General features: G+C 38.9%; 2 protein-coding genes across 6 annotated transcripts in view; one reads left to right on the top strand and one right to left on the bottom strand.

The window, feature by feature from the left end:
• Positions 1–14,819, bottom strand: part of SK (small conductance calcium-activated potassium channel) — a 591,679-nt gene that overhangs the window by 31,790 nt on the left and 545,070 nt on the right. The gene's annotated exons all lie outside the window — the stretch shown is intronic.
• LOC137249927 (N(G),N(G)-dimethylarginine dimethylaminohydrolase 1) overlaps positions 1–14,819 on the top strand; it is a 32,930-nt gene that overhangs the window by 14,212 nt on the left and 3,899 nt on the right. For all 3 annotated transcript variants that reach the window (XR_010952622.1, XM_067782008.1, XM_067782006.1), the window contains exons 2-3: positions 3,444–3,663; positions 3,738–3,840. Coding sequence is in view for 2 of the 3 variants with exons in the window: in XM_067782008.1 (XP_067638109.1) it covers positions 3,444–3,663; positions 3,738–3,840 (323 nt within the window). In the remaining variant the exon portion in view is untranslated. The remainder of the gene's footprint in view (positions 1–3,443; positions 3,664–3,737; positions 3,841–14,819) is intronic.

The raw sequence follows: 14,819 nt of genomic DNA, 5'->3' as shown, positions 1-14,819 counted from the left end.
CCCAAGGGTGTGTCGTAGTCTACGCCACCGCGAGCGGCGAATCCTGTTTCACTAACAGACGAGGCTCTGGCGACCCCAAGCTCCTCATGGAACTTGGGGGTGGGGAGGGAGGGATGGCCTAAAGGTTTAATGTGGCCATATAAATCGTTCCCGAGATGGTCGGGCCAGCACCTTAATGGTGCTGTGTTACCGAAGCGTATCGGATCTGTATCCGACAAAGGACCATCACATAGATAACACTCCCCAAAGCCTTCGGGGAGTAACCTAATCGCTACAACACGGGAACCCTCCGACGGGCTTCATTGCGCCATGTTGCCAGGCCGTAAACCCAAACACACCGGGTACCCCAATGCTTACCCAAGAACGTCCAGTCCCAGGGCCACAACAGCAGTTGCGTCGTAGCCTTTCACAACCCAGGCGTAGTCACCCGTCACTTACTCCCAGAGTGGCGACGTCTCCCCCTATGCACTTCAGAAATCTGCAGTTAAACTGTAATGGACTAACTGGGAAGATCACGGAGATAGTCGATTTCATGAAGCGGCACAACATCATCCGCATCAAGAGACTAAACTCACAGCAAGATCTGCACTGCAAACCTGTTCTGGGTATAATGTCCAAAGAAAAGATCGCATGAGCGGAAATGGAGGCGGCCTCGCGTTTATCATATACCACTCTGTGCAATATCATGTATTTGATCCTGGCATCGACCGCAGGGACAATGCCTTAGAACGTCAAGGCCTATCTGTCCGGTCAGGCGATGCAAACCTAGAAATCATTAACATCTACATCCTTCCTGCCACATGTTGCCCAGTGGATACCGCCCTAATATTAGCGCCTTACTCACTGGCAACAATCGCATTATCTTAGGCGACTTTAATGCCCATCACGATCTATGGCATTCAAACTTGCGGGCGGACAGTAGGGGTGAGATGCTGGCGGATCAAATAGAAGAAACGAAGTTCTGCATAATAAACGGAGACGCCCCCACACGTATGGTAGGAAGCTGTCACAGTTCGCCAGATATCTCCGTAGTGAGCGCAGAACTCGTAAAGTGCGTCAACTGGCAGCCGATGGTAACATTGGAATCCGACCACCTGCCTATACGAGCGTACCGCCGACTTCATCGTTACAGAAAAACACATTTTCATAAACTTTAAAAAAGCATACAAATCTTTTACAGACAGCCTCTTTGCTGCCCTCCCTATCCCGGCTGATGCCCGCCAAGTGGAGCGTGCTTTCCGCAAGGTCATTGAATCCGCCTCGGCACGTTTCATTCCCGCCGGGAGAATTCCCGAAATTCGGCCCCACTTCCCGGCGGAGGCCGCAAATTTAGCGAGAGTGCGTGACCTTATAAGACAGCTCAATATAAACCAACGCATCAGATTGCTTGTGGATGAACACAAGCGGGCGAAATGGGAGGAGCACCTAAGAGGTTGTAACCTCTCTGCCGGTGTGGGTAAACTTTGGTCCACCGTAAAGTCCCTATCGAATCAGTCTAAGCACAATGACAAAGTTTCCATCGCCTTCGGCGATAAAGTGCTGTCGGATTCGAAAAAATGCGTGGGCGCTTTCTGCCGTCAATATGTAATGCATTCTACGGTCGACAAAGATAGACTGATGGCCAACAGACACGCACATAAACATAAATTCAGCGCGTCACCAAATACCATCACCGCCAGAGAGGTTGAAGATGCCATTGGTCACGCTAAACCATCCAAAGCAGTGGGCCCAGACGACATAGCCATGCCGATGCTTAAAAGCCTAGGGAAAGAGGGTTTCAAATACTTAGCACATGTCTTCAACCTGTCTCTTTCCACCTTTGTCATACCCGAAAAATGGAAAATGGCCAAGGTGGTCCCGCTACTAAAGCCTGGGAAACCAGCTAACATAGGAGAGTCGTATAGTCCGATATCTCTCCTATCGCCAGTAACAAAGACGCTTGAAGCCATTTTGCTCCACTACTTCTAAGCAAATTTGCAGCTAGCCTGCCATCAGCAAGGCTTCAGAAAACTCCATAGCACCACCACCGCGCTAAATGTCATCAGCACCCAGATAAATTTCGGTTTAAATCAGAACCCCCACCATAGAACAGTACTCGTAGCGCTAGACCTATCAAAAGCTCTTGATACGGTCAACCATGGCACGTTACTGCAAGACCTGGAAGGGTCTACCCTTCCCCCATGTCTTAAAAGGTGGACCGCAAATTATCTGGGTGGTCGGCAGGCATCGGTGCAATTTAGAAACGAAACATCCAAACCAAGAAGAATTAACCAAGGGGTGCCACAGGGTGGTGTCCTATCCCCACTTTTGTTTAATTTCTACATATCTAAGCTACCTTCATCACCAGAAGGAGTCACTAACGTTTCATACGCCGATGACTGCACAATAATGGCCACAGGCCCAGGCCCACAGATCGATGAGCTCTGCAACAGAATAAACGGCTACCTCCCTGATCTGTCCAGTTTTTTCGCCTCGCGAAACCTGGCATTATCACCGACTAAATCTTCCGCGACCTTATTTGCAACATGGGCATCCCAAATGTGGACCATTTTGAACATCCACGTCGATGGTACTACGCTACCGACTGTCCTACACCCCAAAATCTTGGGTGTGACGTTTGATCAGGATCTACATTTTGGTGAGCACGCAGCCGCAATTGTTCCGAAAATCCAGAGCCGTAATAAAATCCTCAAATCCCTTGCTGGCAGTACCTGGGGAAAAGATAAAGAAAGGCTCATTACTACATACAAAGCAATTGGCCAGCCGTTTACGTGCTACGCGTTACCCATATGGTCGCCGAGCTTAAAAATTACCCACTGGAAGAAGCTACAACAACAACAAAACCAACCATCTCTTTAACTGTATTGTGGAACCAACGCCTCTAATACCCCTCTCATTATGGTCCACCCCTGTTGCAACAGCAAGTTTACTTGGACTCCCGTTAGAGGATATTGATGACAGTTTGTGATCGGGCGCACATATTGGATGGGGCGAAGCACTGCTACAACAACAACAACCAGAATTTGAGGTTGACAATTGGGTTGGGAACCCCTTAAAAGGCTTGTGCTACACCCCCAACATCGGGAAGGCTAATTTAATTACAAATTGGATGTACACTGTTTCACGTAAAGATGTTCAATATCCCTAATGTCTTAATGGCCGAAGGGGTTCGTTGAATTTCATTGCGATTAGAGGAAATGAGTTAGAGACTTTACCTGAGCCCTTTTGTAATAATAATTCAACACTTTCGTCACACCGAATAAAGGTATGAGGGTTTATTACTCTCAGACGATTCGTAAAAAGGGGAATGTTCGCTTTCACTAAAAGTTAATGGATTATAAAGTTGAACGCTATGGGAACTCCAAGAAAATTATCACATAAAGAAAATATTAAGACTGTAAATATATGTTAATACTATTGTTATTGTTCACTGAATTTTGAAGGATTTCGGAATCGTTAAGGCAATCAGGAGAATTTGACTATGTTAAAGCGAAGCAACAGCATCAAGACTTTTGTACATTGCTTCGAGATGTAGGCTTAGATGTTATAGAGTTACCACCAGATGAAATGCTGCCCGAAGGCGTGTTTGTCGAAAATGCTTCAATAATATGTAACGGCGTTGCCTTAATAAGCAAATCAGACAATTTGCTGCGACAAAGAGAGGTGAGTAGATGTCGTGGAAAATTGCAATAACAGCTAGGATGTATACCTATTATTGTATTTTTATGGATATCAAGGCTGACAGTATGGAAATAGTATTAAAAAAGGAGCTTGATATTCCTGTTGTCAACCCCAATATTCCAAATGCACTATTGGATGGTGGTGATGTATTGTTTACTGGTAAGTGAAAAAGTCACAAAGATTTGAGAAATTTTAGTTGTCATCGCAAGTAAGGAATTCCTATATACTGAGCCCAATGCCTTGGTTGTGGTATCGATTTCGCTATTGATGCAGTTTTGCAAAGTATTTGTATTTGTATTTATTAGGAAATTCATCCCAGCACAACAATTTGGCAAAAATTATTTTATAGTGCTAGTCGGTAAAAGGCATAAAATAGGAACACTTTAAACTTGAAACTTAAAGCTAATGACTATGGCTAAGAAAAGGTTACAATAAATAATATATTTAATAAATAATAAAGAAATAAATAAACGAATGATAGAGTACATTTGCTTAGAAGAAATTAAAAATTGTCTAGGTTATTATAGAAACTTGTTAATTCTTTATTGAAGAGCAGAACATTGCTTATAAGCCTAAGTCTAGAAGGGAGCGAGTTCCAAAGACGTATGGAAGTAATGAAGAACTGGCGATCAGATATTAGCATACGATGTCTGAAGTGGGTAAGGAGAACAGATCTAGACGACTGGAGAAAATTTAGCCTCCGATACAGATAGTCAGGTTCCTTCATATATATTCATTTATGTAGCGTAGTGGGCGTTTTAAGTTTAATAAGGTTATCGAATGAAATGTTTAGCAACCTGTAAGCATGATGAGAGACGTGGTCAAGTCTTTTCAACCCATAGACGTATCTAGCAATGTTGTTATAAACAACATTAAGTTTCCTATCACATACATAGTCACACTTAGAGTAAACCTCACAACCGTAAAGGAGCGTAGGTATTAAGTACGCTTTTGCTATTAGTTCACGAATATGTAACGGAGTAAACAATTGTGTAAGCCAGAGTGTACGAAGCATCCCATACACTTTTCCCACTGTGCGGAAGATGTGATGTTTCCATGTCAAGGTTTTGTTAAAAACTACACCTAGATTTTTTGCCGTGTCAACGTATTCTATAATAGTGTTGTCTAAAATTAAATTTTCCATTCCACTTTTATCTAGTAACCCTCTATGAATGACTATACATTTCGACTTCTTAGGGTTAAGACATAAGCCGTTCATAGAAGCCCACGTACCAATTTAATTTAAGTTATTAATATATGAACTGGTACGATCACTAGGACAGCACATATACAATTGTACGTCGTCAGCATAAATGTGAATATTACAATACTTGAGAACACCAGGAAAATCGTTTATATACAAAACAAATAACAGGGGACCAAGGATTGAGCCTTGTGGGACGCCTCTTAAAACACTGACGAAGTCAGACTTTCTGCTACCAACACTTACTGCCTGAGTTTGGTCGGCCAAATACGATCTGATTAGGGCTGTTGCACAGTTGGAGAAATTAAATAGGTTGTCCAGCTTCTTGAAGAGAACGGTGTGGTCGACCGAGTCAAACGCTTTTGAATGGTCGAGAAGAGTTAAGAAAGCAAGGATTCAAGGGGTTATGTAGCGCAATATATAGCTTCTCAAACCCAATTGTCAACCTCACCTTCGAGCGGCGAATCCCGTTTCACTAACAGACGAGGCTCTGGCGACCCCAAGCTCCTCCCTCATGGGGAGGGAGGGATGGCCTGAAGGTTTAATGTGGCCATATAAATCGTTCCCGAGATGGTCGGGCCAGCACCTTAATGGTGCTGTGTTACCGGAGCGTATCGGATCTGTATCCGACAAAGGACCATCACATCGATAACACTCCCCAAAGCCTTCGGGGAGTAACCTAATCGCTACAACAACAACAACAGTCAGGAAAGCAGTAAAATTGTTGTCAACTTATTCTCGAATATCCTCTATCACCGATAGGAGCGCCGTTTTACAGCTTCGATTTGACCTGAATCCAGACTGGGAATCTGTGGGAAGGTTATTATCCTGCACATAAGTATTTATCTGGCAGTGCAAAATTCGTTCGACGACCTTGGAAAGGAAAGGCAGAATAGCTATAGGTCTATACTCCTTGTTTTGCTTGGGGATTGGGATTACCTTAGCAACTTTCCAACATTTGGGAAATACACAGGACGTCAGCACAGAGTTAATCAAGTAGGTTAAGTGAGGAAGGATTTTAGGAAGAATTATTTTTAAAAATTTCGGACATATACCATCGAACCCCATAGCATTAGACTTTACTGAAAGAATGGCTTGAACGACATCACAATCATCGACACTAGCAAACTCAAGAGGACCAAAATCAACATTAGCGCGAATACAATAATTGTCAGCACATATATTGTCAGTTGAGATTGGCAGATTTACAAAATTTATATTTATCTCGTTAATGTCTACATCAGGGAGGACAGAAATATCGCATTTGGATTTTCCGATACCAATATTTTTAATCGACTTCCAGGTTTCCTTCGAACTCAAAGCAGCACTAAACTTGTTATTATAAAATTTCTGCTTAGCTGACCTAATGGCTTTGTTTCCAGCGATCCTAGCTGCTTTGAAGGAGTTGTGAGCCTCCAGGGTTTTGTATCTTTTCCATCGTGAGTAAGCAAGGTTACGCTGGTGAATTAAGTGGTTTAGATTGGCACTAAACCAAGGGGTATTATTGTGTGTAGCAGCTTTGAGTTTCACTGGCACATGGTTGTCGAAAAGCCTAATAATATGGTTCTGTAGGAATGATGCCTGATCATCGACCGATGTCAGCGTACGAATCAAGCTCCATTCGACCGACTCCACCGCTGCATTAAGGGAACTGTAATCTATGCTTCTAAAATCACGATACGTAAAGGAACATTGGATGTGTGACGTTTGAAAGTTGTAACTAAGAAATATCAGATCGTGTTTCGAAAAGCAAGATGCCGACAATTGATCGTAGTGGAGCAATTTCAGGGGATCATTCACAAAAAATAAATCCAGCAAAGAAGAATTTGAGTCACTAAAGTGTGTAGGTGAAATAAAATTGGTGGGAAAAAGTCCAAGAGACTCCATACTTAGCTTTAGAGTTGAGTCGACGAAAAGGTTGGTGTTGAAATCCCCAGCGATGATTATATTATCATAGCGTATAAGTAGAGGCTCGAGAAATTCAATAAAGCCAGAGAAGTGTGGGTGTGTTGTTATTGTCAGGGTGGAAACAGTTTCCAAAATTTACTAGCTCCTCCTAATACTACGTACTTTCGGGTAGGCCCACCTTGGCTATCTCTTTTTGAAAAAAGTTGACAGTGCCACATTAATCTAAAGCAAACAGGACAGTTTCTTAGAGCCTATGAATATTTTTTTTTAGAAAATGGTCTCGTACTCCATGTATTTGATAAGCGGTATTGCTTTATACAAATTTTCTTTTTGTAATTGGTATTGGAGAAAAATTACAAAATTTACACATAGCGATGATTACTAGAACATGCTCCCGAATTGGTCGGGCTAGTACCTTAATTGTGCTTGTTACCGGAACGTACTTTATATATATCCGTCAAAGGACCATCAGCATCGATTACACTCCCAAAACCTTCGGGCAGTGTCGATTTCACCTACATTCATACTGGTGTTAAGGTAGATGCCTCTATCCACTCAGCCATTTGAATGCCCCGCTGCACGCTTTGTAATTTGTCTCTAACTTTTGCCTTTTTTAAACGGTTTTATCTATCTTTACTCTGTGTATCGAGCGGCCGGCCGGCCGGTCGTTGTTTAAGAATTGTGTAATTGTTGCTTTAGTTCATATCGTCGGCTTATATTCAATACCCTCCATCAGCAATTTTTACGAAATGAGTTTTAGATGGCAAAATGATTTTGACTATATATGATTAATTCCAAAACTTATTTCAAAAGGTATTAATTCTCATTTTGGAAATTTCACTATCAGCAATGAAATATTTTTCAAATGCAAAGCTCTCTAGCGCCCGCCGTGATGTGATGGTAGCGTGCTCCGCCTACAGCACCGAATATTCTGGGTTCACGACCCGGGCAAAGCAACATCAAAATTTTAGAAACAAGGGTTTTCAATTAGAAGACAATTTTTCCAAGCGGATCCGCCCCTCGGCAATGTTTGGCAAGCACTCCGAGTGTATTTAAGCCATGAAAAGCTCTCGGTGAAAACTCATCTGCCTTCAAGATGCCGTTCGGAGTCGGCATAAAACAAGTAGGTCCCGTCCCGCCAATTTGTAGGAAAAATTAAAAGGAGAAAGACGCAAATTGGAAGAGAAGCTCGGCCTAAAATCTCTTCGGAGGTTATCGCGCCTTACATTTATTTATTTATTTTTTTGTTTAAACCCTCTATCAGTATACATTTTCATACTCATATCTTTATTAAGTCAATGGCAACAACAACAGGAGCAGTTGTATTTGCTCGATAGTAAGACGCAATACGTAACTTAAACAAGGGCATTAACATCGCAAATTCTGGATATTGTTACGAATATTAGCAAAACTAAGGGGTGCTGCTATCTCTAAGCCGATGCTAAGCAGTGACGCGAATTCACATCAATAATTCAATCATTATGTATCTACATAAACGAAACAATAATTGCGTCTACACATATGTACCATGTACGTATACGAGCAGCGGAGAGTCAATGCACAAACACATGCATATATCTGAGATACTCCTGAAAGTATGGAATGAGAAAAGCCATAAAATCGTGCAATTGTAGTTACAGCTGAGAAGTTTGAGAGCTGATGGCAACTAGTATATTCTGGAAGCGCCTAGAAGGTGCGAACGTTGAAATCAGAGAGTACAAAAGGCAGCAAATATAGAGGCGCTGGAATTCAGTTTCGATTAAGACGCTATCTAGCGAGAGTTATGAGTCCGTGTTGGAAGTTGAAATAAAAATATGAGCAGAAGCTTCTTTCAATCTTCGTTTATTTTCAGAACTGCCTACATTTTTGTGTTTACTTCTATTTATACTAATTCTAAATATTGTTTGTTTATTGACAAGGTTGTTATTCGAAAGATGTTTACATGTTAAGTATAATGTTATCAAAATGCTTTGTTACTTATGAGACAAACAAGATTATGTTTCTTTGTTTGTTCTTCATTATCTCTTGAAGGGAAAAAGGTTATTGTTATTGTTATTGCTTACAGATATTTTAATTCGTAAACAATAATTATGTGTGTGTTTGCTATGTATATATGTATATATCTATCTACTTAGGGTCTAAAGGTGTTAACTCTCCCCTGTGTTGAAAATGAAATGTCTTCATTTCAACAGCTTAGGTTTTGTATTCGTTGTAATTCGGTTAGATAAGCTAATTCGAAGTTTCTTTGGCGGTTAATATTTAATTGCAATTGCCGATAAGCATACAATTTTATAATTGAGTACGTAATTAAAATTAATATAAATATTGCTATGGTCATATATAAAGTAAATTTCCAAGGATGTTCCTCAATTGGCATTAATAATTTATACATTTTTTGTATGTTAGTAAACTTATAATCTGTTTCGGAGTTTAGAATTCTTAGTACATTGACCATTTCATTCTGGTGAGCATGTATTGCATTTTTTATTTCTTGTTTGTAGTTAACATAAGTTTTATTATCAATTGTTGTATTAAAATTAAATTGGATTAAATGTGGACCATTTATTTTAAGTCCGTTCCATGTGTGTTCATAGTCGATAATAATGTTACCGTCGTCTATTACTTGTAAGGGAATTATATTACAATGTGCTTTTTGTTTTAATAATAAAGGAATGGTACAATTATCATTTGGTTCTTTTTTACAAATATAAGTCCCTACATAATTTTTACATTTTGATAAGTTGGTGAATTTATTATTACATAAAGCAATTGTATTATAAAGCTGATATTTTCCATATTTAAAGGCTAATGGAGTAAGATTATACATATTACATTTTTCGGTTATTACAGGATATTTGTAAATTGTAATAATAGCATCATTAAAGGTACATACGTGTATGTCGGAATATTCTAGTACATTTATTACGGGAATATCATATATTTCGTTTTTTATTACTTGCTGTATATCTCTAAAATTAAGTGTACCAGAGAAGAAATTTCCTGTTTTCGCAAAGTTAATGGTATTTGTAATAGTTAATAATTCGTTATATATTTCTGTAAGTACTGACTGATCAAAAATTAATTCTGGATTTAGTGTTGCTAAAATTTTTTCAAACCTGGAATTTATTTTCCTTTGCTGATTATTATTTTCAATAAGCTGGTTAAGTCCTGTTTTAATTTCTACAAGATCATCGTGATCTGGTATTCCTGTTACAAATTTTAATACTGATCCTAACAAATTTATGGCACGTTTGGCACGATACTCGGATGGTTTTAACTGTGACTTCGAAGCTTCTATTTTTTCAATTAATATATTTTTTTCTTCGTTTTGAGTTGAGTCATAACTAGTTAGCACAATTTTTTCATACGGTTCTAATATTATAGATAAGTTCGATATATGGTAAAGGTAGGATGAACTCTCGTATGTATATACACTATCTAACTCTGTAAGAACATATTTTTTACCAGACAAGTCTGTGATCTTATCGCAAAATCCGTAGGTAGCTATTATTAAAATTAGGAAGCCTATTCGTTGCATGGTGTGCTAGTTTTCCTTATACTGTCCTTGTGAATGATTTTTCCCCTCGCTGTTAGGATTGTGTCCCCACGATCTTCTTTTACTTTGTGTTTATTGTACTTTGTTGCAAGTTTATTACGCCGATCTGTTCGGCTATAAATTGTATCACCTGGTTTATATATAATTGGTTTCCTTTTTTTATTATGGTGCCTGAGGAGTTTCTCTTGTTTATCCACAAGTATGTCCTTGATATTAAGATATTTGTCTCGGTTGTAAAAAACCTCTTCGGGTTTATATCCTGTTGTGGAGTGTATCGTCCTATTGTATTGGCGAACTGCGTTGAATAATTCGTCACCGGGAGCAGTATTATTTTCTGCAGCTAAACTTTGGCAAAGTTCAATTAGAGTGCTATGTATCCGTTCAACTTGAGCGTTTGATGTTGAATGATGTACAGGCGTAACTGAGTGTGTTATTTGTAGCCGGTTGTACAAGAATTTCGTTATGTTGCTCTTAAATATACTTTCGTTATCAGTCATGAGGTACTTGGCATTTGGGTAGACTTGTGTGAGTACTTCTTCTATGTATTCGTGGCAGTTTGTCTTTGTGTCCAATTTTCGTAAGAAGCAGTATTTGGAATATCTATCTGTAGAACTAAGGTACTGTTTGTTGTTGATATGGAAAATATCCATCTGTATATACTCTCCTACTTGTGTTGGTATTGGACTTTTTCCAATAGGTTGTTTATTTGGCTGTCTTTCATATTTATGCTGTAGACATATTTCACAGTCTACGGCTAGTTTACGGCACATTTCTTCAATATTGGGCCAGTATTGAGTCAACAATATTTCTTGCGCGTTATTTTTGTAGTTCCTATGCGCACGTGTATGTGTTTTGTGATGATTTCTCTTTGTTCGTTTGGAGAAGTTACGTCGTTTAACTTATTTTGGGCTAGCACTAGGTTATAATTAGGGAAGGCGGAGACAATTTCTTGTTTTAGGTGAAACAGTATTTCCTCATCTATCTTTATCGCATTAGTAACTGTTGGGTTAAGTACATCTTTAAGTTTAGATAGTAAGTCCGGGGTTTCTCTATAAAATATTGTATGTCTAAACCGAACAGGAAATATTGTTTGACTGAGGACTTCATTCCTTTCATTATCTTGTAACACAACTATTTGATTTCTGAAAGCGTTAAGTGGTTGTTTAACTTTCTTCATAATTTCTACAGGAGAACTTTGTTGCGAATGGTCGGAACAATTCGTTGAAGTACTTATTTGTTGTCGCGAAAGCGCATCTGCAACGACATTCTGGTGTCCAGGTTTATATACAACTTTGGCACCGTATTCTTCAATTAGGGTTTTCCAACGCTTTAATTTCGCATTCGGATTTTTTTCGGAAATTGAAAATATTAGCGATTGGTGGTCCGTGTAAATTGTCAAGTTTGCCACACCATACAAATAATTTTTAAGTTTTTGCAAGGACCAAATGATTGCTAGTAGTTCTTTTTCATTGGTACTATAGTTTTGTTCTGTTTCACTTAGAGTGCGTGAAATGAATGCGATAGGGTGACGATTTTGTGACAGAACTGCCCCGATAGCGAAATTACTAGCATCGGTTGTTAGACTAAATGGTTTAGAGAAATCAGGCTGGAAAAGTTCAACTTGCTCTTGTAGAGCGTTTTTTATTTTTTCCAAGGCTTCTTCGGCTCCTGTATCTAATTGTATTGGTATTTTAGCACTTTGATTTTTTGATACCATTCCTAATTCTCCTCTCAAATTAATCGTTAAAGGTTTCGTGATTTTAGCAAAATCCTTTATAAACTTCCTGTAGTAACTAGCAAGTCCTAGGAAAGATCTCAATTCTTTAAAATTTTTTGGTTTCGGGTATTTCTTTATAGTTTCGATTTTCTTTGGGTCTACCGTAATTCTATTATGTTTTATAATGTGTCCAAGGTATTCAACTGAATCCTGGAAAAAATTTGACTTTTCGTCAGAAATTTTCATGTTAGCATTATGAAGTGCGTTAATTATAATCCGGATGTGTTCCATATGTTCTTCTGGTGTAGATGAATAAATTAGTACGTCATCAATATAAACATACGCGAACTTTCCGATATACTCTCTAAGGATGTCGTCAACGCATCGTTGAAATATGGAGGGTGCATTCTTTAACCCGAATGGCATTCTGATAAATTCATACTTTGCGCCGTTGACAGATAATGCTGTCTTTTCTCGATCAGGTTCTTTAATTAAAATCTGGTGAAACCCTGATTCTAAATCTATTGTGGAAAAAATCTTGGCTTTTCCGAGGTTTTGTATTGTCATATAAATATCTGGAATTGGATATCTGTCAGTAATCGTATGAGAATTTATCTTTTGGAAGTCAACAACCATTCTCCGTTTGGGCTTGCCTTGGTCATCGGTGCCCTTTTTTGGTACAGTCCATATAGGTGAATTATATGGGCTTTTGCTTGGTTGTATTATACCGTCGCTTAAGAGTTTCTCAATTTCTCGGTCTTGATAGCTGCTTGTATTGTGGTTGTAAAAGGCAATTTACCATTTGTATTATTATTTCTATTCATTAGCTCTTCCACCTGGTCTTTAAATTTTTCGTTATTTATTGTATAATTAACCCTTGGTTCTGCTGCCAGGATCTTCTTCTGATACTTCAAGCTATAGTCAAATAACCTAACTTCTGCCTTCATTCGGCGTAATCCCTGTTCTCCGAGTATCATGCCAAAGTCGTTTAGTTCCCTTATTTCATAGAACGTTAAATGATGCCCGTACATCGTTGTAACTTTTTTAGAATTTACAATTGCGTAACCATGTAAGGTTTTGGTTTTAAATGGTTTTAATTTAATAGATTTTCCAATATTACAATTGATATTAATGTAATTGTTAGTGGAGCGTGTGTCAATTAATAAGGTAACGGGTGTGCCGGTTAGGCCGCATTTTGTTTGTAAGCAAGGCAACCCGTTTATTCGCCTAAAAAAGTACTGCCTGTTTCAAATTGTTCTTCATAATTAGGTACATCCACTGACTCTAGATCTTCTCTATTTAATTGGTTAATTCTTTGGAACTTCCTAACTGGCGGAGAAGTGGCGTTATTGTAGCTAGATGCCCTGTCTCTTTTATATACATGGTTTGATTTAAAAGGATTTTGACTTACGGCATTATTGTACTTGGTTGTCTGCATGAATTGTCTGGATTGGTCTATGTCCATTGGAGTAGGTGTGGGTTGTTGTTGTCGCTGTGGTGGTTGTTGTTGGTGTTGTTGATTAAAACTACTTGCCTGGTAGTTGTGATTCTGCATCCTTACGTTTGGCTTGTAATATCTTTCCTCTTTATGTTGTGAGTAGGTGTTTCGGTTTGTGCTGTGTTGATTCCGTCTGCTGTTACCTTCTAGTCTGGGCCGTGTCTCGAATTCCGCATTCTCATTTTCGTGAAAAATGGTAGAAGCTATCGCATATGCCGATTCCAAATTTTCTGGGTTATGGCTGTACAATGTACCATTTGTATATTTGGAGTTTAACCCAAGAATAAACGTCCTTATTGCCTCCTGATTAGCGTATGCTATCATTCCCTTGTGATCATTGGACATCTCAATTTTTGATAGGGCTAAATTAAGTGCCTTAGAAACATCGCTGTGGAATTCTGCAAGGGTTTTTCTACCCTGTGTAATTCGCTTCATTTCATCCAGAAGCACATATAGTGGGCGTTGGTCTACATATGTATAATCCAATCTATTAATGATTGAATAAAAATTCAATTGGGTGTTGTGGTTCGTCAGAACGTTAGCAGCGGGTCCAGTAATTTTTGTGCGCATTATTCCCAGAGCACTGTAATATCTGGGGTGGTCTTGGAAGGTCTTTATAGCTTCCATGAATGTCCACACTTGCGATCTCCATGATCGGTATTGTTCCATATCCCCGTAAAATTTTGGTAGGGATTTGAAAAGCTCAAGGTCGATATCCTTGGCGTCAGTAATATTTAGTTTTACCTCTTCGTACAAAACCAATGCTTCCGGAGCGTTTCGTTGTTCTAGTGAGGCAACTTTCTCCATGAATTCCGTTTTTTGTTGCTGCATCTGGTTCGTCAGTACGGTAAACTGGGCATTTAGTTGGGCCAGTTGTTGTTCCATTCTTATTTATGTTTCTGTGTTCGTCGTAGGATTTTTGCTTTTTTCCGCTCCGAAGTCTCCGTAAAGTATCCAGATTTTCACTTCACTTTTTTGTCTAAATTTTTCAGAGATTTTTTTTTTTTTTATTATTATTTATCCAGTTTTTTCAATAAACGAGTGTTGGAAGTCTTTCTTCCCGTGGATTGATTTTTTCAATAGAAAAAAGGCTTAAGTTTCGGTTGAGCCCCCAGTTATGAGTCCGTGTTGGAAGTTGAAATAAAAATATAAGCAGAAGCTTCTTTCAATCTTCGTTTATTTTCAGAACTGCCTACATTTTTGTGTTTACTTCTATTTATACTAATTCTAAATATTGTTTGTTTATTGACAAGGT

The sequence above is a fragment of the Eurosta solidaginis genome, chromosome 4 (genome assembly GCF_040869045.1).
Source record: "Eurosta solidaginis isolate ZX-2024a chromosome 4, ASM4086904v1, whole genome shotgun sequence".
Lineage (NCBI taxonomy): Eukaryota > Metazoa > Arthropoda > Insecta > Diptera > Tephritidae > Eurosta > Eurosta solidaginis.
Note: the sequence above shows the minus strand (reverse complement) of the source record. Positions and strands in the feature narration are given on the sequence as shown.